This window comes from Panicum virgatum, chromosome 6K, assembly GCF_016808335.1.
Source record: "Panicum virgatum strain AP13 chromosome 6K, P.virgatum_v5, whole genome shotgun sequence".
In the NCBI taxonomy this organism is placed as follows: Eukaryota; Viridiplantae; Streptophyta; class Magnoliopsida; order Poales; family Poaceae; genus Panicum; species Panicum virgatum.
In genome coordinates this window covers 838,309-864,419 of record NC_053141.1, presented here as the reverse complement: position 1 = coordinate 864,419, position 26,111 = coordinate 838,309, and the positions used below count along the sequence as shown (strand labels likewise).

The following is a 26,111-nucleotide window of genomic DNA, read 5'->3' as shown; positions in this document are numbered from 1 at the left end:
TACCATCACATGTAGGAAAATGGTTCAATAAGTAACTTCTCTGTATTAGTAAGTAATAATTGTTCCTTTCCTTTTTGCAGTGCGCTGTGCCCACACATGATGTTTGTAAACTGTTTGTAACCCCCCTTTAAAATGCTAGAAAACTAAGGCTAAATGAGTAAATGTTGAATTTGACTATACTATCTGTCTATCCCAAAACCCTATGTCCTATACTTCCTTCCTGGCACACCAGTATGAATACCCTACATTTCAAGTATGAGTCACTGAGAGAAACTTCTGACTTCTGTAATCTGTACAACTGGTCATGAAAATCCACACCACGATGAAGACCGATTCTCTCTCAACTCTTCACAGGGTGCAGGGAAAACTCCATGCGCCTCTCCGTACACGGACTCACAATGCCATCTACCCTGCCGCCTTATGCCTCTTAAGCTAACATTTCGAAAGCAGATCCCTTCATAAACTGCACCAGCCACTGCCTCCAGCATTGGCGCACGCTGCAGGTCAACACCGACAATACCACTGATAAGCACATTACTGATCCTTGGCAGTGCGGTTCGGTCATAGTTGTCATCTGAATGGTCATCTGCACCCCGACTAAACCTTATTGGTACCTTGACCTTCTCCATTGTCACATTGGTTATAGTGATGTTAGTTATGTACCCACCCCGCCCTACGTCGGTCTTCAGCCTCACTGCTTGTGCCGAATTCCACACGTGGAGGTCACGGACAAGCACATTAGATATGCCTCCTGACATCTCGCTTCCAAAACCTACACCTGAGCACGTTGGAGTTGTGCCTGAAACCCTCTGGATGACAATGTTTGTACTTGGTTTGCCAACAGAGATCCCATACTGATCCCAGCCACTTTTGACAGCTACTAGATCATCTCCGCTTTCAATATAGCAGTCCTCAATACAAACTTCTGAGCTTGAATCTGTCAACAGAGATTGGCAAGGTCATCATACGAATGTGAAAATTCCAGCTGCTCAAAATCCCAAATGTATAGAAAACAATGAGATACAGCTCCATTTTACTAGATCCAATTATCAGAAGGGAGAAGGTAGTAGGAAAATGTGATGAAAGTAACAACACAAACCTGGATCAATGCCATCGGTGTTTGGAGCATTTAGGGGAGCCAGTATGGTCAAATCCTTCATCACCACGTTGCTGATAAATAAAAAAGAAAAAAAAAACATTCTCCTGCTCAGTGCTTGGTTTAAGTAGAGTGAAAAATGAAGAAGCATTTTGTGTTAGGAAATGGAGAAAGAATGTGCTAACAACATGGTAAACTGACCTGCTGTAGACTGGATGCACCGTCCAGAATGGGGAGTTGCGTAGTGTGATATTAGAGATTAGGATGTTGGTTGAGTTGGTAAGCTCGACAAGATGGCCCCTTGTGTGATTCAAAGTTCGATTCCACCACAGCTCCCACCACATCTCTCCTTGGCCATCTATGGTCCCATTGTTGCCTGAAATTTGGGAAGGGCGTTTTCAAGTCATAAATAAATCACCGCTAATCCTAGATACAATATGATCAATTAAAGTTTAAGTCTATGCGATTATTGATACAAGATGATTTGGTTTAATTCCATCACTAATCTTTGTTTCAGCTGCACCTTGTCATGCAAATTTTGATTTGTTAGCCAATCTTGAAATAAAGTAGACACAGGTCATCGTACCAGTAACAACAACATCATTTAAGCCCTCTCCATGAATGAGGCTGATATGGCGTGGCCCCAATCGTTCCCTTCCACGCCCGTAAGATGGCAAAGGGGCAATGAGAGGCCACTCTTCTGGATCCTGCATATCACAGTTTAGCATGCCAGCCTAATACAATGCAGTTTTGATAACCAGCATACACAAGTATAAAGTGCTGGGCATCCGTATACTTAAATGTGAAAGCATAAATATTTAATATAGAATCCAGTGCACGGTCCCCCTTAAAAAGATTGTTCCCCCATGCTATCATGCTGGTATTATAATGCCATCATGTTGATATTATAATGACTTGATGAGTCTACAGTGTTGTAGTACAAATCATGCAACTGTGCCTTTGTATGTGAGTGCTGTTTGTCATGGTTGACACAAATGCAATAACACAATAGGCATCCATGTGCAGGTTTGAAATTATCAGTTTGTTCCAACTGGAACTCACCAGTTCCAGCAAGAACTTGGTTGTTGTCAATACTGTGCCAGTTTTCTTCTTTTTTGAAAAGTGGGTGTACAGGAGAAGTGCCACGTTCTCAATCATAGTTGTTTGCAACCAATTCCTACTGAACCACCCCACATGAATGCAGGCTAGCCCGTACAGATTGGCACACTGGCATGGCTATCAGATATATATTGAGATGTACAAAAGGTGGGGATTGGTTCCTGCACAAAGCTCCAAAGTAGAGATTTGTGTGACCCTGTGTTGGCTTTAGCAGAAAGCCAGAAACAGATAAGACGGGAGTGGAAGCAATGTAAAGTAGAAAGAGCCAAGGAGGCATCAAGTGGGGGGCCATTGGCAATTCCGAGTCGAAGCAGCAGTAGGGACAACGCAAAGGCACAGCGGGCGGCTTAGAATAACATCTCACGAGGTGGCAGAGGTGACAAGGAAGCAGCCAGAGAGGCCCCGGCCGTCCAAGCATGTGACTCTCTCCAACACATACATGACCTCCCCTCCTTGTTTATTGGTCCCACGGATCGTTGCATGTGAAGGCAGGAGCGCCGAATCGGGCACAGCTGGTTTGACCTCAGACGCAGCGCAATCCAACCGACGAACCGAGATTCCAATGTGCAGGTTTTGGAGCTAGCAATTATTTCTGAACCGATGAATGTAATTGTAATGTCTATCAATGGCAATTGAAGAGCAATTTGGGTGCATGCTGAGCTGAAATGCAAAGGTTTTCAAACTATATTCGTGCTGTGCATCCAAAGGCGTTGCAGTTGCAATTAATGTTGTTCTAGTATATATAACAACCTAAGAAGACGAATCGAATCATGCAAGCATGCAGGCGAAGAATTGAAGGTTGAGGGATTATTAGGCATTATTAGAGAAGAGAAGAGAAGAGAAGAGAAGAGGCTACTCATCATCCTTACTATTATAGGGAGAGTATGATGGAATATTGGAATAATGGATGGACGAGGACGACACGGACCTGGGAGCCGAGGATGAGCGCGCCGTGGTGCAGGAAGAGGGTGAATCGGCTGGTGAGGTTGAAGCTCCCCGTGAGCCACCTCCCCGGCGGCACCTCCAGCGTGGCTCCTCGCCCGCAGGCCCTCTCGTCCAGCTCCGCCACCGCGCGCCGGAACGCCGCGGTGTTGGAGGTGACGCCGTCGCCCACGGCGCCGAACTCCTCCACCGACGCCGACACCGCGCGCGCCGGGCCCGCGCCGGCGTAGAAGCCGGCGCAGCTGCTGGTGGCGGGGGGTTCGCCGCGGGGAGCAGCAGGAGGAGGAGGGTGCGCTGCGATCAGGAGCGCGGAGAGAGGCGCGGCGGGCGGGAGGCGCGTGAGGGCGAGGTAGGAGGCGGCGAGGAGCGCGAGCAGGAGGAGGAGGAGGGGCGCCGGGCGCGGCCACGGGAGCGGCGAGGAGGGGTCGTGGGCGGCCATGAATTGAAGACGGGGGAGAAGCGAGTGCGCCACGCGCATCGCTCCTTTGCTTGCTTTATTAATTCCCAGCCAGCCTAGATCGGCCAAAAAAGAAACAAAATTGCCTACTAGTTAGTATTCAAGATCCGAGGAAAGAAGCCCAGCCCGTTTCTGTGTCGCGAGAGGCCCGCAGTAAGCAGATGGGCTGTCAGCTGTCTACTGGCCATTAGCATCAGCGGCCCAAATCGATAGGGACTGGCTGGCGAACCGATGGATGGATGACCCAACGAAATAAAGGTGTTTACAGTGTAGTTGTATAGCATTACATTATGAATAATCTATTATCATATAGTCCGGCGCGTGGACCATGATTCTTGCTATTAGCGAACGTGATGGTGATACACAAATTGTCGGCGTATGTATTAGGATGTCAGGTCAGGGGATCAACGCTGGGCATCGCGTTGTCGTCGTCGTCGTCGTCCATCACCACCAGACTTTGACCCCATCATCACACGATTGATTACCATTAACACCAACACCAACACCAACACCAACGCGTTGGGCCGGCATTCCCCCTTCCGCCTTGCTTCCTCTTCCTCTCGCGGCCCCCATTCCCCCTTCCGGTCGGTCAAAAATTCAGGCCAAGCAATCCCAATCCCCCACCCACAGGCCACAGATCCAGGCCATGGAGTGCGAGCCCGAGGAGCTGCAGTTCCTGGGCGCCGCGGGCGTCTACGCCGCCTCCGCGCAGGTCCTCCGCGGCCCGCACCGCCCGCTCTTCGCCCGCATCGCCGCCGCCTTCGTCCTCCCGCTCTCCGCCCTCTTCCTCCTCCACATCGCCATCTCCCACGCCCTCTTCCGCCACATCGACTCCGACGACACCGCGCTCGACGCCTCCTCCCCGGGCTCCGACGCCCAGCGCCGCCTCCTCTCCCGCCTCGCCTCCGACTGGCTCGCCCTCCTCCTCTTCAAGGCCGCCTACCTCCTCGCTCTCCTCCTCCTCTCGCTCCTCGCCACCGCCGCCTCCGTCTTCTCCGTCGCCTCCCTCTACTCCGCCAAGCACGACGCGCTCTCCTTCCCGCGGGTGCTCTCCGTCGTGCCCCGCGTCTGGAGGCGACTCGCCGCGACGTTCCTCGCCGCCTTCGCGCTCCTCTTCGCCTACAACGCCGCCGCCGTCCTCGTCCTCGTCGGCCTCCTCGTCGCCGCCGACAACGGCTCGGGCCTCGCGGGCCTGCTCGCCTTCCTTGTCCTCCTCGCCTACCTCGCCGGCCTCGTCTACCTCAGCGTCGTCTGGCACCTCGCCAGCGTCGTCTCCGTGCTCGAGGACTACAAGGGCTTCGCCGCCATGCGCAAGAGCAAGGACCTCATCCGGGGGAAGCTCCCCACCGCCACCGCCATCTTCGTCACGCTCAACCTAGTCTTCGCGGTCGTCGAGCTCGCCTTCCGCGCCTGGGTCATCAAGGGAGGATCCTCCGCGCCAACCAGGCTCCTCCTCGGCCTCCTCGCGCTTGCCGCGCTCTCCTGCGTCGTCATGCTCGCGCTCGTCGCGCAGACGCTCGTCTACCTCGTCTGCAAGAGCTACCACCACGAGAGCATCGACAAGGCCGGCATCTCCGACCACCTCGAGGTATACCTCGGAGAATACGTCCCGCTCAAGGCATCAGACGTACAGATGGAGCAATTCCAGGTCTGAACAAATATAATGCTGTACGATATATGCTTGCTTGCTTCCCTGCTTCATCCATTCCATCCCCTGCTCGCTCCACCACATCCCTCTTCCTCCCTCTCCTGGCTCTTGGCTGGATGATTGGAAGGAAATCCTTTCCTGCTTGTATTTCCTGGGGCTCCTCCTCCATCACCAATTCAGCATCAGCTTGCTTGCTTGCTTGTTGTAATCTGTAACTTTACGCGCCAAAACATGTCATCATGAACATAATACTAGTACTTGTTAGAATGGTAGTGGTATATTGGTTGGGGACAAGAAGAATAATCATGACTTCTGTTCTCTGTACCTGTCTGTAAGGGTTCATGTAGGATACACTCACTGCTTTTAAAGCACGCAACAGGAAGACTGCACATCTATGAATTGTGAAATGGAGCTGGGTTAATTTGGATATAATCAATGTATGTATAGACTTGTAATCAACAAATACATGTTTCATTACTATCAGCAACCGAAATTTGGAACTAAGGGATGGGAATGGTACTTATGATACCTATACTCAATTTGCCCTTCTCTGAATGCTTGATTGGCCTACCTGTCGATCATTGCGAATGATATTAAGTGTGTCTGTATTATGTAACTCTGCTGATATTTCAACATTGTGAAACTGATGTAGCACTAGTGCTAATACTGAGATCACAAGCATTGTGGTTTTGGTCATTCGAACAATCTTTGCTTCTATTATCATCTCTTGGAGCAATCCAAGGTCTGATTTTCCTTTGCTCTGCAACTCCTGTCCTGGATTTCCTCTCTACACTCCTCACCTTCGAATCTGTTGTTTTACTCGCACACCAACGTGTGATGAACATAGTGCCTGCTTAGAGGATTGGGAATTCGGGATGGATACTGTTAGAGGAGTCAAGGGCTTATTGGGTCTTAGCCCATTAGGGTTTATTAGTCGCTTGCTTAGGGGTCAAGTAAACCTCTCTATATAAGGAGAGGAGATGTGTCAATCTAATGAAGGAAGAGATTAGAAGGAAATCCCTTCTCTCTTGCCGGCCGTGGGCGAAGCCCCGCGGCCGGCGTTTCCAGCGCCCCTGCAGCCCTAGCCACCGCCACGATCCAATCTGTGAACAGTACCGCAGGTACTTAGCACCGCGGGTACTGTAGCGCGTCAGCAGCCACCGCCCTCTCCCTCTCTCACGATCTGCAATCCCAACAACGCCCATAACAACCTGGTATCAGCTATGCCAGGCGACAAAGGCAAGAACCCTACACCGACGACCATCGACGGACTGGCGGCCATGATGACCAAGATTCTCGGCCGCCTGGACGCCTTGACGTCATCGACGAACGACATCAAGGCGCGCCTGGCGGCGTTGGAGTCGCAGCGCGCGCCGACCTCCACCGCGCCCTTCTCCTACGGGATGCCGGGTGATGGAGAGAATAATTGTGTCTCTATTCCTCCAAACCCTAGAAGGGTGGGGTATATAGTTCCTATACATGAGCCTCTATACATGGGCTCAATATACACCAACACCCCCCGCAGTTTGAACTACCGGCGCAGTGCTGTTCAAGACTGGACAACAAGAAAGCCAACACCCCCATGCAGTTTGAACTACTGTCGAAACGGTGTTCAAGACTGGACAAGAAGAAAGTACAAAGGACAAATACCCCATCGCAGCCATAACTAGCCACCTGCTACGTTGAGGCTGGAGCGAAACTCCGGGAAGGTCGAGGAGGGTAGTCCCTTGGTGAAGATGTCGGCAAACTGGGAGGTGGTCGGGACATGGACTACCCGAACATCGCCGACGGCGACCTTGTCGCGCACGAAGTGTAGGTCGATCTCCACGTGCTTCGTCCGCTGATGCTGAACGGGGTTGGTGGAGAGATACACGACGCTGACGTTGTCGCAGTAGACGAGCGTGCTCTTGGCGAGCGGGTTGTGGAGCTCCGCCAAGAGCTGTCATAGCCAGGACGCCTCCGCCACGCCATTAGCGACAGCCCGGTACTCTGCCTCGGCACTGGAGCGGGAGACAACCGGCTGCCGCTTGGACGACCAGGAGACAAGGTTGCCGCCCAGGAAGACGGCGTAGCCGGAAGTGGAGCGGCGAGTGTCCGGGCAGCCAGCCCAGTCAGCGTCGGTGTAGACCACCAGCTCAGAGGTGGGAGAGCGGTGAAGAACCAAGCTGAAGTCAACAGTGCCACGGACATAGCGGAGGAGACGCTTCAGTGCAGCAAGGTGAGACTCCCGAGGATCATGCATGTGAAGACAGACCTGCTGAACGGCATAGGTGAGATCCGCCCGGGTGAAGGTCAGGTACTGCAAGGCACCGGCGAGGCTCCGGTAGGCAGTAGGATCAGCCACGGGATCACCCAGATCAGCAGACAGCTTCGCTTGAGTATCGATAGGAGTGGAGCATGGCTTGCAATCAGTCATCCCAGCCCGCTCCAGAATGTCAAGTGCATACTGCCGCTGGTGAAGGAACAGGCTAGACGGGCGAGTCTCAATAGTAACGCCCAAGAAGTGGTGGAGCTGACCAAGATCTTTCATAGCAAACTCCCACTGCAGAGAGAAGATGACGCGCTCAAGCAACTGCTGACTGGAGGCGGTGAGCACAATATCATCAACATTGAGCAGCAGGTAGGCAGTCTCATCCCCACGGCGGTAGATGAACAGAGAAGTGTCAGCCTTGGCCTCAGTGAACCCCAAAGTCAGCAAGAACGTGGCGAACCGAGAGTACCAGGCCCGAGGAGCCTGCTTCAGACCATAGAGGGACATGTTGAGCCGGCAGACCATATCCGGACGACTCGAGTCCACAAATCCCGCTGGCTGAGAGCAATAGACAGTCTCTGACAGAGTGCCGTGAAGAAACACATTCTTCACATCCAGCTGGTGCACAGGCTAGGAGCGATAGAGTGCGAGCGAGAGGACCGTGCGCATCGTAGCGAGAGGTCTTATCGTAGTCCACACCAGGCCGCTGGGTGAAACCTCGGAGTACCCAGCGAGCCTTGTAGCGCTCAAGTGTGTCGTCAGCCCGACGCTTATGCGTCCAGATCCACTTGCCTGTGACCACATTGCCACCAGACGGACGCGGCACGAGGTCCCACATCTGGTTGGCGAGAAGAGCCGCGTACTCCTCTTCCATCGCGCGACGCCAGTGAGGGTCCGCCAGGGCGTCGCGGACAGAGGAGGGTACTGGAGAGACCCGCGGCTCCCCCTCGGTGGTGGAGAGAGTCGCGGCCTGAGACACCATCCGCCGAGTCACCATGGGATGGATGTGCCGAGGATCCCGATGGAGGACTGGCGGGTGGTACACCTCCAGCTCGACTCGAGAGCGAGTCGGCGGAGGCGGCGGCGACGGTTCCTGTGTAGGCATCACAGGAGCCTCCGGAGCCGGAGGCGGCGCCGGTGTCGGCGACGAACGACGCCGGTACACCTGCACCGGCTGAGCGTACCGCGCAGGTGCAGGAGGAGGCACTGGGGTCGCGCGTGGCACAGCAGGAGACCTCGTGGCCGCGCATGGCTGAGAACAGGAGAGGTCCACAGGTCACAGTGAACAAGATCGAAGGCATGCGTCGCATGCGAAGAAGATGAGGAAAAAGGAAGCCGAACATGACGACCAAGCTGGCACGCATGGCAGAGGTGCTCAGCAGGAGTCCTAGTACCAGGAACATCAGTACTACGACTGAGCTGAGCTAGAACGTCGTGGCCAGGGTGACCAAGACGGCGGTGCCAGGTGTGGAAGACGGCGTCACGGCAAAAGCGGCAGACGAAGAAGGCGAGAGTGGTGCAGCGGAAGACGGAAGGCGAAGGGTGTAAAGAGGCCCCGTGCTGTCACACCGGAGGAGCGGACGCCGGGAGGCCGAATCCTTTACAGTGAGGCCAGAAGAGTCAAACTCGATGGAGCAAGAGTTGTCAGCGGTAAACTGACGAATAGAAAGAAGGTTATGAACCATTCGAGGAGAAACAAGGACATTCGGAAGACGAAAAGAACCAGGAGCAGAACCGACGGCGGTGACAGGAAGGCAAGACCCGTCACCAACCATAATGGAAGGACAAGAGGGGTGTGGGGGTCGGACAGAAGAGAGGATACCGGCATCAGGGGTGGTCTGGAAAGAGGCACCCGAGTCGGCGATCCACTCGGTGCTGACCGGCGGCGTCCGCCCCATGGCGCTGAAGGACTGCGCCAGTGCGGCCTGGTCCCATCCCCAGGCCAGGTCGGCTGCTAGCTGGGCTGAGCGGGCGGTGTCCAGAACGGCGCGACCGCGGGCGCGGGGGCAGGCACGCGCGCCATGGCCAGCGCGGCCGTCGCGAGCACGGGCGCGTGCACGGGAAGTCGGGCAGTAGGGGCCCCATTGAAGGCGCATCCGGTGGACGGGGCGGCAGCGGCGCCCTGGGGCAGCCATGCGCCGGAGGCGGCAGCCTGCGCGGCGCGCGCGGCGGCGAGGGAGGCAGCGGCCCGCGCGGGGTCCCTGGCGCGACGACCTGCGCGGGGTGCACGGCGGGCGCGACGGCCTGCGCAGCGTGCGCGGCGGCGAGGGAGGCGGCGGCCTGGACGAGCTTGGCCTCGAGGTCCCGCAGCACCTCCTGTGCGCGCTCATGCGCGGCGGCGGCGAGGGCGTCGTTGGCCGTAGGAACTCCGGCGACGAGGGGCCGCGAGCCCGCGGCGAGGGCCGCGGCGGCGCTCCCCGGGGGGCATGCCCAGCCCGCGGTAGGGAGGACGGGGAGGAGCGACCGCGCCGGGGGCCCACGCGCCCACAGGATCCCTGCAGCTGCAGCGGTTGCAGCGGCCGCAGGGGCGATGGTAGCTGCAGGGGCAGGGGCGGGGTCCGAGCCTGCACGCGCGCCCCCTGCTGCAATCGCGGCCGGGGCCGGCGCGTCCCCTGGTCCAGTCGCGCCAAGGGTCGGCACAGGGGGAGGCGGCCAGAAGCCCGTGGCCGGCGCAGGGAGCTGCGCCAGGGGTGGAGAAACCGCGCCCCCCTGCGCCCGCGGCGGTGGCGGCGGCGGCGGCGGGATCCTGCAGGAGCGGGAGCCGGCGGTGGCACGTGCAGGGCGAGATCCGCGGTGGCGGGAGCCGGCGGCCTCTGCGCGACCAAGGACCAGGCGGCGGCGGCATCAGGGGTGCCGGCGGCCGGCCCGGCGGCAGCAGCAGAGGAAGACCAGGCGGCGGCGGCAGGGGATCTGGCGGCTGGCCCGGCAGCGGCTGCAGAGGAGGACCAGGCGGCGGCGGCGGCGGATTTGGCGGCCGGCCCGGCGGCGGCAGCAGAGGATGAGGGGAGGGGAGGGAAGGAGGAGAGAGGAGGGGGCGCCGGCAGCCGGCCATGGCTGTCGGCGGCGGCTGGGGTAGGAGGGAGGAGAGAGGAAATCTAACCCAGGCTAATGATACCATGATGGAGAGAATAATTGTGTCTCTGTTCCTCCAAACCCTAGAAAGGTGGGATATATAGTTTCTATACATGGGCCTCTAGATGGGCCTCTATACATGTGCTCAATATACACCAACACCGGGGTATGGATCTACTTCGCTGGGGAGCTCTTCCTTCACGGCCGCCGCCACCATGGCCACGGCCGCCTTCCCGTCGTTCACCGCCCCCAGCCCCATGCCACCACAGCAGCACTGCGAGGGCATCTTCTACGGGGGCGTGGCTGGCATCCAGGCAGCGGCGGTGCCGCTACAGGCTGCAGGCTGCCATGTGTTTGCGGCGGTGCGGCTGCAGACTGCCGCACGCGGCCTCCTAACTCGGCGTCGGCTGTAAGAGATGCGCCGACAGATGCACGAGGCGGCCTTGACGACGGCCGACCTCGGCAAAGGGGGGCGTGTCCACGTCCCGTCGGACGGCCACCAACAATCACGCCGGTTTGCTGCTATCTTCACGCGCGAGTAGGGTGTTGTCTCCGCAGTCGGCGTCGGCAACCTCCAACTCTACGGCAGCAATGGTGGTAGGGGAGGCAGTTAGCTCTTTGTTGTCGGCGGGGACGCACTGCCTAGTTCCACCGCTTTCCGCTACCGGCTGCAGCGAGGACGTCTCTGCTGGACGCGGTCCCAACTAATTCCAGGTGGCCGTACCCGCGCTCCTCTCTCGTTCCGATGGTCTCCATGGGATCCAGGCGGCGACATACATACAGATCCAGCACGCGGACGGTACCCGCCTGTCGGTGTCCTGACCCGGCGGTCCGGACCCAACTAGTAATGCTGCTGCGTGTTTCCTCGTCCTAGATGTTGATGCAAGAGGCAACACAGTATCGCACGGGTTTATCCTGGTTCCGGCCACGGGGCCGTACGTGCAGCAAGGGGTGTGCGAGGGCACTATATTATCTTGCACCGGAGGTGCCTGTAGTAGGGGGTACAGGCGAGGCGAGAGAGGGAGGGAAGCTCCCAAGTCTCTGCTAGAGAAGGATTTAATTGAGGTGTGTGCCAATATCGGAGGCTCAGCGGTGTACATGCGTAGGGGATCGTGGAAGTCATCGTCTTTTCCCCGAATCGCGGGGGTGCAGTGGTCGAGCACTGTGGGAAGTATACTGTGGGGCATGGCGTCGGGTGTGGCAGTCGTCCTGGGCATCGTCCTCGGCCTTGCGGAGGTCACGCCGGCGTCCTGACAGCCCCAGCAGGCGGCGTGGTCGTCGCTGTAGGGTGTACCGTCTTCCAGGTGTGGCGTGGCGGCGTTGCGTGGGCCCTGCAGGCCAGGGTCTTGCATATATATGTGCTCCAGCGGTAGTGGGGCGGTCCCGGCCCCCCTGGGTGGAGTGCTAGCGCGTGCGCTAAGGGGGTCCGGGAGTCACGTGGAGGTCCCGGACCCCTCTAGGGGGGAGGTCCGGGCCTCCGGCTGCTAGTGCTGAGCATCCCTCCTTGGGGGACACGTGGCGACGTCGGATCCCTTCCCGAGCAGGGGACGGGTCCGGGGCCGTTGGTGTGGTGAGGTGGAGTCCGGACAGCAGGAGTTGGCAGAATAGTAACGGGAGCTATGCCGCGCACGTCTCGTACCGTGTCGCAGGTTCCCCACAGTGTTGCCACAGCGTCCGGGATGGCGGAGTAGTGACCGGAGTTGGCGGACGGGACTCCGGTCACAGCCACTGTGGGGAATGGCGGCCTGACGCCATCTGACCTGGGCGCTGTGGAGGAGTGGTTGCCATTTAATGCCTCCGTACGACGGGCGGGTGAGCGGAAGGGCTGTTTGTCCTTTTCGTTGAGGGGTGGCCTCGAGCGAGACGGAGACGATTCGCCCCGCTCGAGGATAGGTTCACTACCCTCGAGCGAGGCGGTGACGATTCGCCTCCCCGAGGGTAGGCTCGCTACCCTTGAGCGAGGCGGAGACGCGGGACGCGGTCAAGGGTCTCGATGGGAGCCCTCGAGCGAGGCGGAGATCACCCCGCGGGTCCGAGGGGGTGCGGATGGGCCGCGTGCTGGGCTTCTTTGAGTCCTTTCCTTTCTTCCAGATTGGAAGGAGGCCGTAGGCCTTCGTGGGCTTAGTTGCCTATTATGTGTTTGTGTTTTTAGGGTGATTTTAGTACCCCGATTAGGGTGCCCCTAATCGTAGTCCCCGACACCGCTGTATCTTCAGGAGTCGTCAAAAATAAAGAGTCACAATCTATTTAAAATAAGCCGAGATGTAAAAGGCTTGTTCTTAGGAGTTTGGTTTGTGTCTAGTGGAGTCATTGTTAGCGTCATCGTTAGATTGCAGCTTGAGGACAAGCTGCATGTCCAGGTGAGGTGTAGTGTTAGAGGAGTCAAGGGCTTATTGGGCCTTAGTCCATTAGGGTTTATTAGTCGCTTGCTTAGGGGTTAAGTAAACCTCTCTATATAAGGAGAGGAGATGTATCAATCTAATGAATAAAGAGATTAGAAGGAAATCCCTTCTCTCTTGCCGGCCGTGGGCGAAGCCCAGCGGCCAGCGTTTCCAGCGCCCCTGCAGCCTTAGCCACCGCCGCGATCCAATCTGCAAACAGTACCCGCGGTACTGTAGCGCGGCCTCAATCTCACCGCGCACATAACAGATACTGGTGGTTTTAGTTTGGAAGGAAGTGGGGATTATCATGAGTTTGTACTTAATGTAGAATCTGCTGCTTTTAATCATTTAATTCATGCAACATGAAGAGCGAACATATAAAGGAAATGAATATATGTTGTACTTGTAAATACTGACATGAATGGATACCAATTTTAAGAACTTACTATCTGCAAATATGGAGCAGAGGAATGTGAATGTCACTCTCTAGTCACTATATTCTGCTTTGATCATTGGTTGGCTGTCAGTTTTCTGCTGCAGTGTTTCTCTCTATGATATTTTAACATTGGAGAATTGGGAATTTTATGGTGCTAGTATTGGTTCGGGAGAAGAATGACCTTGAGCTGTGTACTTGTAAGGTCGATGTAGGATTTGCTGCTTTTAATTCGCACAACAGCAGGAACGGACATAATAGGAAATAATTGTAGGTGAATTCGTCAGGCTTCCTTATTAGCGATACAAGCATGAATAGATATCCTTAATTTGATGAGTTTATGATCAGCAAATGAATGTTCATTACCAGCAATCAAAACTTGGAACTGAGGGATGCGAATGTTATTACTAATCAATATTTTCCGCTCTGAATACCACATAGTTAACTGTACTTCAATGTGCCTGTATGACATTTAGTATAATGTGTCTGTATGATATTTACCATTTCAACATTTACATTCTGCAACTGATATAGCACTAGCCATTGGATGTCATATAGTATTCTGAACACCTGAATCGGCCATGCTGTCGATGTGTTTTATGTAACATATAAATCATTTGAAGATTCTGTGATCAATACACTAGTTGTACAGTACAACTAGTGTATTCAGTCTTGAGAAAAAATGCAGTAGCTCTAAACTATCCATAATTGAGATTTGAGAATGAATTGGGCTGTTTCATGCCTGCTACCTCGATCTTCATTTGCGCTTTTTTTTTGTTTTTCCTTCCTTGGTGTATGTATGGAAGCTGCACATCTTCACATTAAAAAGAAGTACCCTCTACCCAGTAGATTACTTAAATTATAGTACACTGCTTAAACCTATCCTATATTGGTTTTCCCCTGTATTTTCATCAGAGTCCGTTCCTTAGTGATACAAAGATGATCCGCGAAATGGAAATTTTGAACTTTAAGATTCAAAATTTGTCCCATTATTGTGTCTGCCTTACTAGTGATTGATTCTGCTCTAGATGCTTGACTAGCCTAGCTGTCAGATTATTGTGTGTAGTTGCCTGTACTTGAGTGTGTCTGTATGATATTTATCATTCTAAAGCTGATGTCGCACTACCTTTAAGTCTTGGAAAAAAAATAGCAGCAGTCAGAAACATGGCGGTTGTGCTCCTTGAAACCTGTGATTAAGAATAATGAGTTGAAATTGTTCACGTCAGTCACATCTTATTAGTTTGTTGTAACAAATAATTCCTGCTAGCAACTGTGATGTCGTACTCTGAATGCCTGAATTTGCCATGTTGTGAGATTATTGTCATCTGCACACCTGAAGTTGCATTTGCATGTTGCATTACAAAGGAAGGAGCCCTGCTCACAATTTGAATGATAAAAAGGAGGGGTTGGGAAGTTAAATAAAAAAAACTTCCTCCTTCCTAAATTATTGGTCGTTTTAGTTTCTTTAGATACATTGATTGTGCTATACATCTAGATATGATATATATCTAGATGTATAGTAAAAATTATGCGTCTAAAAGAGCCAAAACGACTTGTACTTTGGGCAGGCTAGTACAACCAGAAGGACTAGACTCGGCAGGCTCGATCATATGTATGCCGCCGTGATTAGTATATTGGGTGAAGGTCCTGCACCTCAATCATCCATCTAATTATGTCTCAAATCCAACCAAATAGTCCTCCTCCTCCGTGGGCCTGCGGCGTTAAATAGGGAGTAATAATGGGCATGGAATGAGCAACTAAAAATGAGAGCCTCAAATAAACATAACTACTATAACCACAATATAATAGCCGATTTTTTTTAACCGGAATTGCAGTCCTGTGCAGGGCGTGCGGGGAGAGCGTCAGCAGCTTCCTGGAACACACTCCTGATCAACTCACCCGTCCCTTTGGGCCGTTTGTTACGGTAGCATGCCTTCCATGCTGTGATTTTCTCGAGGCTCGGGAGATGCTGCAGCCCATCAGGCGCTACCGCGTCCCATTTGCGTGCATCCAAGACCAATTCCAGCTTTCGGAGCGCAGGCTTCGCCCCTGCCTCAAACTTCAAGAACGACGTCGCATCGCAGTCGAAGTTAAACCATCTGAGAACTGGGAATCCCGTGGAGCCTCCTATCACGATCCTTTCCGTCAGGACGCCTTGGATCCGCAGGTGCAGGCGGATGAGAGACGCCAGCCTTGTCCCAATACGGGCAACGTCTTCCTCGAGTACCTGCTTCACCCCGATGTACAGCTCACGGAGGCTATGGAGATGGCCGGTCCACCTTGGAACTCGAGAGAAGGTGAATCCATATCCCAGATCAAGCAGCTCGAGGTTGCGAAGGTACCCAATTTGATCGTCCCAGTATGCTAAGCGAACGAATCTGTGCTAGGTTCACAGCACTAGTCATAGCCACTTCGTCATCCTTTGTACCTCGCAACCCAACAACATTGAGTCGGCGAATGACCTTGTCTTGCACTTCTAGCACCGCTTGTGGACCACTTACCAAACTCAGAAAATTATCTTCCTTACATCTCCTTACAATCAATTCAAGCAGCATATCATGCACTCTGCAGCCAGATATCCTCCAATTGAGATGATCATCATGTTCATATGAAGGTTGAATCATGCTCCTGTTGACCGGCTCGTTGAAATAACTCTCCGCAACATCCCATACATCTTGCCTGCTAGAGTTACTCACAAAACCTTCCGCCACCCATCGCCTGACTAGCTCAAACTTTCCAATTTTATGATCTTCTGGGTAAGAACCTAGATACAGAAAACATGCCTTGAGATGGCGGGGCAGATTCTTGTAGCTGAGATCTAATATGTACATCATGTCTTCATAGTTGGAGTTCGTTGCAAACTTAGTGGCCAGTGAATTATGGATGTACTCCCACTGTCCTTCCAATATTTTTGGTTGGCAAGCTAACAGACTAGCTATTGTAATAATTGGAAGCGGTAGACCATCACACTTCTTCAAAATTTCAGATGAAGCGTTCCTGAGCTCAGAAGGACAAGCATCTTCAGAACCAAATATTCTACCAAAGAAGAGTTTCTTTGAGTCTTGCTCACTTAGGGGGCCTCATATTATGAATGCATCTGTGGTCATTGCCGCAACATGATCTGGCTAGATTCTCATTTCGTGTGGTTATCATAACTCTGCTCCACTGATTATTTGCTGGGAAAGCACACTGAATAGTATCCCACGCTCGTGTATCCCACAAATCATCGACAACAATGAAGTACCTACAAAAAGAGCATATGTTGAACTTCTAATATGTGATAAGCATTCTCACTTAATTTTAAGAATCAACCGTACCATGTATAAATCTCATGCGGTTGTAATATATTAGATGCTACAATGAGAACATCGAAATACATACAAATAAATGTATAACCAACCTATATCAAAATAAAGAATGTCAGATGCGATTTTCAAGTAAATATTCAAAAGTCTAAATAAGTATAACTATGCGTTTAGGCCAAATTAACCCAAACCAATGCCTTTATTCTAATTTCATCCAGAAGATTTGTCTGATGGATGAGAGCTGATTCTACCTCCTCAACATTTAATCAAACAATGTGTGACTAAAGCTAACATTTACTGTTTTAGATCGATTCATTTTATCAAGTTCAAAGTAATAACATTTTAGTGGTAAATCCAGAGTGATCTGAAGATTAAGTCAAATCATGGATTCTTTTGTACTAATGGTCAAATATTTATTTATGCCATATTTTTTGTATTTCCATTCAAGAAAGGAATAAATTATTCAAACGTATAAACTAGTAATTTACTTCAAAAGCTGGACTGTAGAAATGAATTGAATTTGGTCAACTAATCAAGATCCTAATTCTTCTAAATTATTAGAACATTGATGATGACTATACCTCTTATCCCATAGATGTTCTCTGAGTTTGTTGATAGGATCTTGGAGCTGGCAAGCATGAGAATATGTGCCTAGCCCAAGTTGCGATAGCAAGCTGTTGAATAGCCCTAACATCTCTGGCTTTTGAGAAACGGGCACAAATGCCTGGCAGTCAAACTTCCCTCCAACTTCACGGTACACCTCATTGGCTAGCGTGGTCTTCCCTAAACCTCCAAACCCTACTATTGCCATCACTTTCGATTGTTGCGCCTTGTCCATTGCCCAATTGACAAGCTCATTTTTTTGGGCGTCAATGCCCACAAGGCTCGCAGACTCCTTTGTAGATTGCTGATAGGCGAGGATCTACAGCTACGGGGGCAGTAACTGAGATGGACTGATCAAGCATGTACCTCTTTCGGCGTTCACTTGCTTCCGTTACTTTGGTCTTGATCTCGTCAAACTGATTTGCTAGCCGGCAACGATCCACGAAAGTTCTCAGATACTCATAAGCTTTCCGAAGGATCCCCACCTTGTTGTTGTCGGCTTCATCAACACGTTGCATGAAGTCATCAATGCGGTCTTCGATGTCATAGGACATTTCTATTATATCTTTCCTCCAATTCTTGGCCTGCGGGTCGAGTTCATCGGCGAGGTCCATCTTCTCAAGGAGAGCTTCCATGTCTCCGAGCTCACGCTGGAGGAATATCACTTTCTCAAGGACATTTCTATTATAGCTTTAGTTTGTAGAAATTTTTTTAAGCGGGGTGATGAATGTATTTGTTAGTTTACAATTCATAAAGGTGATGCGTGCAAGTGACGCCGAAAGGTGCAGTATTACACCTAATAAAGTTAATAACGAGTAGTACGGCCTTGAGAATTTCTGCCTAGGCTGTGTTTAGATGCGAAAAGTTTGCGAAAAGTGAAGCTGAAAAGCACGGTAGCACTTTTCGTTTGTATGTGGTAAATATTGTTCTACCATGGGCTAACTAGGCTCAAAAGATTCATCTCGCAACGTACATCCAAACTGTGCAATAAGTTATTTTGTTTATCCACATTTAGTGTTCCATGCATGTGTCATTTGCTATATTTAATGTTTCAATGTGATTTTGATGTGACAAAAAATTTAAAAAATTTAGGGAACTAAACACAGCCCTATTTTCCTTGTCTTTGTCGGCATCCTGCCGCGTCAGGCTCGCCATTGTTTAACTCGCATCATGTGACTGGACGCGCAAACTCAATAATTGCAGTACAGAGCACCTGCCGTCATTGTTGATGAGTGGAAAATGCTGCGAATTTCCACGCCAAATCAGCGGCGACTGGCACTGAACCCGCTCAGCCGCTGTTCGTCCGTGAAACGAAATGCATCTAGTCAATCCCAGGATAAGACCCTAACTAATCTGGATTGGGTATGGGCCGCGAGGCTCAATTGGATATGGGTAGGACCGGCCCAAACATAATCCACAAGACCACAACAAAATTAATTAAAGTATATTTTGGGTGATTTATGTAATTTTTGGGTGGGGCCACTGAAGCAAAACCCACTTAATAATTGCAGTATATTTTGTACAGAGCATCTGTCGTCATTTTTGAGTGCAAAATGCTGCAAATTTTCAGGCCAAATCAACGGCGGCTGCCGCTGAATCTCCTTCCTGCTGCTTCATCTCTCCAGTTCAGGAACTCAGCCCGCTTCGTCTCCTCGCCCACCAACTAGCTCCTTTGTCCTGTCAATGTTGCCACTGATCAGGAGCGAAGCTAGAGCACAATAGAGGGGGATACGCCACTTTACCACATAATTCAAAATTTCGACTGGAAACCATTAATTTTTTAGCAAAGTTAGTCGCACCGGTAACAGGTATATGATCATACAGATATTGCTGATTATTTGTTGGCTAAGAATTTTGTCTTAGACTTTCAAATTTTAGTTTATATTTTAGCCTAATTTTAGAAAAAATGATCGTAAATTTTCTTGCTTTGCAATTTCACTTTAATTCCACGGATGGAAACCATAAGCATTTGTGTGGGTGTGTATGGTGTTCTAGCGGGTTTTTACTTTTTTTTCTTTAATTTAATGATATCGATGTAGAAAAAAATACAGTAATCTTAAAATCTAGAATGGAACAATATAAAACATGTACTACTCCTTACAAATTTGAACGGTTTGTTTAAAACAAATCATACTTCTTTTGTTTTCTTTTGGTAGTCATATTTCAAAAAATAATTCGCAATTAGTAGTCAAGCGTGTTTCGTATGGGCCCGATGCGGAGATCATTATATTTCGCATGCTATGTAAATTCCCGATACCCCATTTCGTCTATCAAAAAAGAATGGGGGAGTAACTATTAAGAGCATTAAATATTATAATGAAAAAGTTGATGATTTTCTTGTCTAGCATGGTTGACCGAAACAGGCCCATAAGGCCAGTTTCAGTGCACTGGAAATTAGGTAACTGTGACATGTGAGTTTTATGGGAATGAAACTCCCTCATTCTCTCTTCTTGCCATGTCACCGAAATTGATGATATGGTATGGAATTTAATGCCATGAAACCCTCATTGGGACTGGCCTAAGCTGCGGACGGACACCAAGTGAAGATTATGTTCAGCTACGGAGATACTAGATGAATGGCTGGATGCCTAACCTCGTTATGTCATGTGTTCAAATTAATACGTGCTAATGAAACACTAGCTATTTTAATATGCCCTAATGACACACTAGCTATTGTGGTGTTTTAAGGGCATGGTTAATAATGCAGCCCGCCAGCCGGCTGCATGCAAAGCCATCCGCCCGCTGCAGCGCCTGCTGCCGACTGGAAGCTGGCGCATCGTGTGTGCAGACCCCACGAGCAGAGATTGAAACTCTGATTTAGCCTGGCGGCGAGCGAAACAGCGGCTTTCTTCTCTCTTCTTTTCTCTCTTCTTCATGTAGGATTTAGCATGCTCCCAGCCTGCTGTAATACTTGCTCTAATTAGACTGGCCTCGTAAGTCGTCATGTTGTCTTGGCGCCACGCATGGGTGTAAGGTATTGGTCAAGGGGGGTGTATACATGGTAATTTTTTGATAGTTAGCACTGATTTTTGGTTTTGTTGTGGGTGCATCGGCATCCACGGCTACCAACGTAGCTTCGCCAGAGCCACTGATGTCGGGCGTCTCCTATGCCAGGCAGCGCTCCGAGGTGTTCGATTCCGAGCACTTGGTGTTGGATCAGCCTACCTGCTGGGCGAGCACTCCCAAACTAGGGCGCCATGCCGCCATCCAAAGGAGCATGTGAGTGCCTCATCACCCTTGCCATCGACTATTTTGTACACAAGTGATAGCACACTAGCAATACTGCCAACACTGAAACCAGAAACCTTGTGGATGTGCTCCTCCATACATAAATAAATCACACATGCATAAAAGTTCTTTTTTTTTTGAAAATTAGGGCAGGAGCACTGCCATATCATTTAAGAAGAAGAAGAATGCTAGGTCTTACAATAGTTATTACATAAATAAAAGCAAACTCGTCTCTCTCAAGAAGAGCGTCAAACATAGATAAACTAGGATGCAACGGTGGCACCGCATGCCCTGACTCGTAGGAGCACTTCTTCCTTGATGAGCTGCAATGCATAAAAGTTCTAGAGAGGCAAACCACACTACAGTCTTTCTTGGAACCAATATAATTTAGCGCGCGCAATAACTAATTAATGTAAGAGTAGGAGTGTCATCTTCGCTGTTCGGCCAGGATGGCACTGATCAATCAGCAGCAGCTTGCACATCTCTAAGCCTACACGGAGCAAGGAGAATAACCGAATCCAACTACGGTATGCTGGCGCGGACGATAACTGAAGCAGGGGGTGGGTGATAGGGGGTGTGGAGGAGCTCGGCAGCGTCAAAGCATGATTCCAAATGTGAAGATCCAGGCTCTGAAGCTGCAATACACTGACTGTACGTACTTCAATCCATCCATCCTGCGTGTCTTCAAAGTTGAATTAGTCCTCCTCCTCTCTGGGCCTGCATTACATGGACACACTCATGATCAAGTGTTGGATCGCAAAAATAAGAAACTCAGATCTGTTGCATATGACCCTGTCGGTAGGAAGCTTTACCTCCACAGCGATCCTATACTGAGGGTGAAGTCGGGGCGTGTGGGGACAGCGTCAGCAGCCTCTTCGAACACGCCCCTGATCAGGGCAGCCACCTCCTCACCTGTGTTATACATATATTTCAGCGAGTCGCCACCGTAATGCGCCCTTATTGCCCTGATTTTTTCGAGGCTTGGGAGATGCTGGAGCCCTCCAGGTGCTGCCATGTCCCATTCATCTGCAACAAAGACTAGCTGCAGCTCCCGGAGCTCAGGCATAGCCCCTGCCTCAAATCTCAGGGAAGACACCCAATCACAGTCGAACACAAACCTTTTGAGAGCCGGGAATCCCGTCGAGCCCCCAATCACGATCCTTCCCAAGGGGACGCCCGCGACTCGTAGGCCGAGCTGTGCGAGGGATGGCAGCCTTGTGCCAATGAGGACAACATCTTCCCGGAGTAGCTGCTTCACCCCAATCCACAACTCACGGAGGCTGTGGAGATGGCCAATCCACCGAGGAACTCTAGAGAAGGTGCATCCAGAATGCAGATGAAGCTTCTCCAGGTTGTGGAAAGCAGGGGAGAGCAAGCTCAGTGCATCGGCGCACAGGGCAATAGGTTTAAGAGATTGAAAAGGCCCCAAACATAGGTCTTTGAGGCTACCAAGTTTCTCCAGAGATGTACTCAGAGCACCCATCCATGCTGCCGCCGGCACGGGCAGTAGCGGTGCGGGGCAATATAGAAACAACTCTGACAGTGTGGTGAGCTCGCTGAGGCCAACAATGCTTTCCAACGAATCATTTGGCAGGCTAAATCCACGAAGAGTGCGCAGTGATTTCACCTCACAAATCCGGTCAGGCAACCTTGAATGCTTCGGCACGGCCAGATGGGACAAACGCGGCACATCAACAATCTCTAATGAAATGCTGCTAGACGTGACCCTGGATAAATCTAAAGTGTCCAAAAGTGGGCCAACTCGTATTTGACCCGGCAGCACTATACTTTTATCATCTCCTTCAACTTTTAAATACTTCAGATGTGACAAGTGGTTGATAACAGTCAGGTCCAATGCCATCTCATGCCGATAAGAAACACAAAGGAATAACACCCGGACAAATTTAAACTCTGCCAGGGGAGGCACCCAATTTGATCCTTGCAATATCATTAGAGAGCAAATTTGTGATAGGTTCCCAGCAATGGTGATAGCCCCTTCGCCATCATCTATACCTTGCAAGCCAACAACGGTAAGTCGACGAATGACCTTGTCTTGAGCTTCTACTACCACTGCTTGTGAATCATTTACCAAGCTCAGAAAATTATCTTCCTTACATCTCCTTACAATCAATTCGAGCAGCATATCATGAACTTTGCAGAATGATACCCCGGTAACGAAATCAGTATATTGAGGTTGAATCATGCTCCTATTGACTAGCTCATTAAAATAACTTTCCGCAACATCCCATACATCTTGCCCACCAGAGGTACTAACAAAACCTTCTGCCACCCATTGCCTCACTAGCTCAAGCCTACTAATTAAATGATCCTCTGGGTAAGAACCAAGATATAGAAAGCATGCCTTCAGATGCCGGGGTAGATTCTTGTAGCTGAGATCTAAGATATGCATCATGTCTTCATATTTGGAGTCTGTTGCAAACTTACTAGCTAGTGTATTCTGCATGTGTTCCCACTGTCCCTCCAATAATCTTATTGGTTGGCAAGCTAACATACTGGCCATTGTAATAATTGCGAGCGGTAGGCCACCGCACCTTTCTAAAATTTCACAAGAAGGTTTGATGAGCAAAGAAGGGCAAGCATCTTCTGATCCAAATATTCTATCAAAAAATAGTTTTCTTGAATCTTGCTCACTTAGGGGCTTCATATCATGAATGCATCCATGGTTGCCGCAACATGATCTAGCCACATTCTCATTTCATGTAGTTATCATAACTCTGCTACACCGATAATTTTTTGGGAAAGCACATTGAATGATGTCCCACCCCCGTGTATCCCATAAATCATCAATAATGATGAAGTACCTACAAAACGAGAATATGTTGAGCTTAAACAAGTATAATGAATACTCAAGATTCAAGAACTCTAAACAAGTATAATGAACCCCAGCCAAATTAATTAATCTTAGATGTGAAGTCCAAGTACAACCATGCACTTAATTAGGTCCATGTCAATCCAAACCATTTTCTTATGTCTAACTCAATAAAAAAACTAGATTTATTGGTACGAGCTATACTTCTACCTGCCCTTCACATTATTTTTCGATGTGGGACTAAATCCAGCAATTAATGAGTTAGATTCGATTCTTTTTCTCTAGTTTCAAGTGAAAATCTTTTAGTGGTAATCAAATATTTGTATAGAAATCTGTAACTGTTGCTCAATACTGATGAATCAACGCAAATGTACAATGACCTGAATAGCAAACAAAATCAAAGATTTTCTGTACTGACATTCAAATATTTACTCATGCACAATAATTTATATACGGTTTCCCCTTTAAGAAAGGAGCATATTATTTCCAAAAAAAATTACTTAAGAAAAGCTGGATGGTATAAATGAATTTGGTCATCCAGTTAAGAGGCTTACACATGTTAAAGTTCAAGCATTTACAGAGAGGATCCAAATTAAACGGAGCATGGTGATAAGTACCTCTTATCCTGTAGATGTAATCTGAGGTCATTGATAGGATCTTGCAGCTGGCAAGCATGAGAATATGGGCGTAGCCCGAGTTGCGACAGCAAGCTATTGAATAGCCCTACCATTTCTGGCTTTTGAGAAACGGACACAAATGCCGTGCAGTCAAACTTCCCTCCAACTTCACGATACACCTCATTGGCAAGTGTGGTCTTGCCTAAACCTCCAAACCCTACTATTGCCATCATCTTTAGTTGCCGCCCTTTGTCCACAGCCCAATTGACAAGCTCACTTTTTTGGTCATCAATTCCCACAAGGCTTGCAGACTCCTTGTAGAGTGCTGAGATGCGAGGATCAACGGCCACAGGGGTAGTAATTGAGATGCATGTAGTGGCGTTTGAGATGCACTGATCAAGCATGTACCGCTTGCGGCGATCACTTGCTTCCATCACCTGGGACTTGATCTGTTGGAACTGATTTGCTAGGTCGCGACGGTCCTTGAATGTTCTCAGATACTTTGAAGCTTTGCGAAGGATCCCCATCTTGTTGTTGTTGGTTTCACCAACACGTTGTATAAAGTCATCAATGAAGTCTTCGATGTTGTAAGACATCTCTATTATATCTTTCCTCCATTTCTTGGCTTGTGGATCGAGTTCATCAGCGCCGTCCATCTTCTCAAGGACAGCGTCCATGTCGCTGAGCTCTCGCTGGAGGAAGGTTACCTCCTTGCGCAGGCCCTTGAGCTTCTTGTACTCATCACCCAAAAGGGTGGTGAGCTTGGCCAGGACGGGTTTCATCACCCCCATGGAGACGCTGACTACGGCAGCTGTCGCCATGGCTCGGCCAAAACTCCAACTCCAACTAGTTCCTCACTGCGTGTTCCGTGGCCCTGCAAATAAAAAGATGAGAGAACGTGGTTACTTGGTGCAATCAGTAGGTTCGAACACTCCAACTGGGCTCAGGCTTACCACTGATTGCTCAAAAGGTTTTGGTGCAAGATCCTGTCAAATTCAAAGGGGCGTCGGATAGATGACCATGTCGGAGATGTTGACCATGGCAGGAAGCTTGATCGAAGCCGGAGAATCGTAGCAGCTAGCCAGTGAAATGCCCCCAACAAGCAGCAACAAGTGACAGAACAGCCAGCAGCTAGCTAGAATAAGAAGCATCGATCCAAAGGAATGAGGAACATAAGAGAATAAATCTGGAAGAAGAAACTGAAAAAAAACCCAACGAACTCACCGTGCTACGTCAACTCGCCCAACCACGAACGGATCGGATCGTATGAGCGAGAGATGTGACAAGTCAACCGCTTGTGTTCATCTGTGGCCAAATAAAGCTTCCCTTTTCCAAAAAATAAATAAAAAATAAATAAAGCTTGGAAAGTGAAGGATGGAGAAGGCAGGGCGTGATGCGACGGGAGGTGTTTTTGGCTTGGTTTTGGGCGAATTGGTTGCTTGTGCGCCGCGCCGCGTGCGCGTTCCTCCTCTCGGCATCCTTTAATTTCTTGATGCTGCAAGATGTCCACTTGCCAGCCATGCATCTCCCAGAGAGTCAACGAGATTAGGTTGGAGGTCAAGCTCTGGGTGGAGGCTGGAGCGTTGTTTGAAGCGTGAGGACTAGGCTAGGTCTATTTTCTGGCCGGTGTTTTCAAGCTAGCTGGTGTACTCCATACAGTTAATTATGCGAGCGTTCGGCTCGTGGTTCCAGCTCCAGCTCTACAGTGTTTGCCTCTCACATTCCTCCAGCTCCAGCCTCCAGCCACCAGCCAGGTAACAGTATTTTTCTCTCACACCACTCCAACTCCAGCCTGCCGAACAGGGTGTATGGCCCTGTTGCCAAATGAAATATTGCCATGGTCAACTTAGACTTATTCAAACTCTGTGCATGGTGGAAAAAGAAAAAGAATTATTTGCTCCGATCCATGTGGACCAGCTAATCGGTTGTTAATATGGAGGCTGTAGATGGCATCGATGCACATGCTGGTAAGTAAGATGGTCTGGTTTGACTTTCGCAGCTTGAGCCCTGTTTGGTTTGTAGTAGTACTAGTAGCACAAAAATTTTGACTAATAATTAGGGGTAATAAATAAAGGTAATTTACAAAACTAACTCCACAGTCCTGTTCTACTTCGCGAGACGAACCTAAT

General features: G+C 50.2%; 3 protein-coding genes and 1 pseudogene across 5 annotated transcripts; 1 reads left to right on the top strand and 3 right to left on the bottom strand.

The window, feature by feature from the left end:
• Positions 1-10: 10 nt before the first annotated feature.
• Positions 11-3,650, bottom strand: LOC120711118 (probable polygalacturonase). Its single transcript, XM_039996532.1, has 5 exons — positions 3,144-3,650; positions 1,683-1,803; positions 1,298-1,472; positions 1,100-1,170; positions 11-937 (listed from the first exon to the last, which is right to left on the bottom strand). The coding sequence occupies exons 1-5, from the start codon at positions 3,633-3,635 to the stop codon at positions 303-305; spliced, it is 1,494 nt and encodes a 497-aa protein (XP_039852466.1). The 5' UTR covers positions 3,636-3,650; the 3' UTR covers positions 11-302.
• Positions 3,651-4,134: 484 nt separating this feature from the next.
• On the top strand, positions 4,135-5,766 carry LOC120711117. Its single transcript, XM_039996531.1, has one exon. It carries the CDS (start codon positions 4,261-4,263, stop codon positions 5,266-5,268), a length of 1,008 nt encoding a protein of 335 aa, XP_039852465.1. The 5' UTR covers positions 4,135-4,260; the 3' UTR covers positions 5,269-5,766.
• A 9,489-nt stretch (positions 5,767-15,255) lies between these two features.
• Positions 15,256-19,569, bottom strand: LOC120639288 (annotated as a pseudogene).
• Positions 19,570-20,632: 1,063 nt separating this feature from the next.
• LOC120711114 (disease resistance protein RGA5-like) lies at positions 20,633-25,558 on the bottom strand. Of its 3 annotated transcripts, none has more exons than XM_039996526.1 (5): positions 25,207-25,558; positions 24,936-25,117; positions 23,983-24,856; positions 21,348-23,357; positions 20,633-21,252 (listed from the first exon to the last, which is right to left on the bottom strand). In XM_039996526.1, exons 4-5 carry the CDS (start codon positions 23,198-23,200, stop codon positions 21,231-21,233), a joined length of 1,875 nt encoding a protein of 624 aa, XP_039852460.1. In that variant the 5' UTR covers positions 23,201-23,357; positions 23,983-24,856; positions 24,936-25,117; positions 25,207-25,558; the 3' UTR covers positions 20,633-21,230. The 3 variants fall into 2 exon arrangements, with proteins under 3 accessions (XP_039852460.1, XP_039852463.1, XP_039852462.1); XM_039996528.1 differs by having other exon boundaries at positions 24,936-25,113.
• Positions 25,559-26,111: the final 553 nt, after the last annotated feature.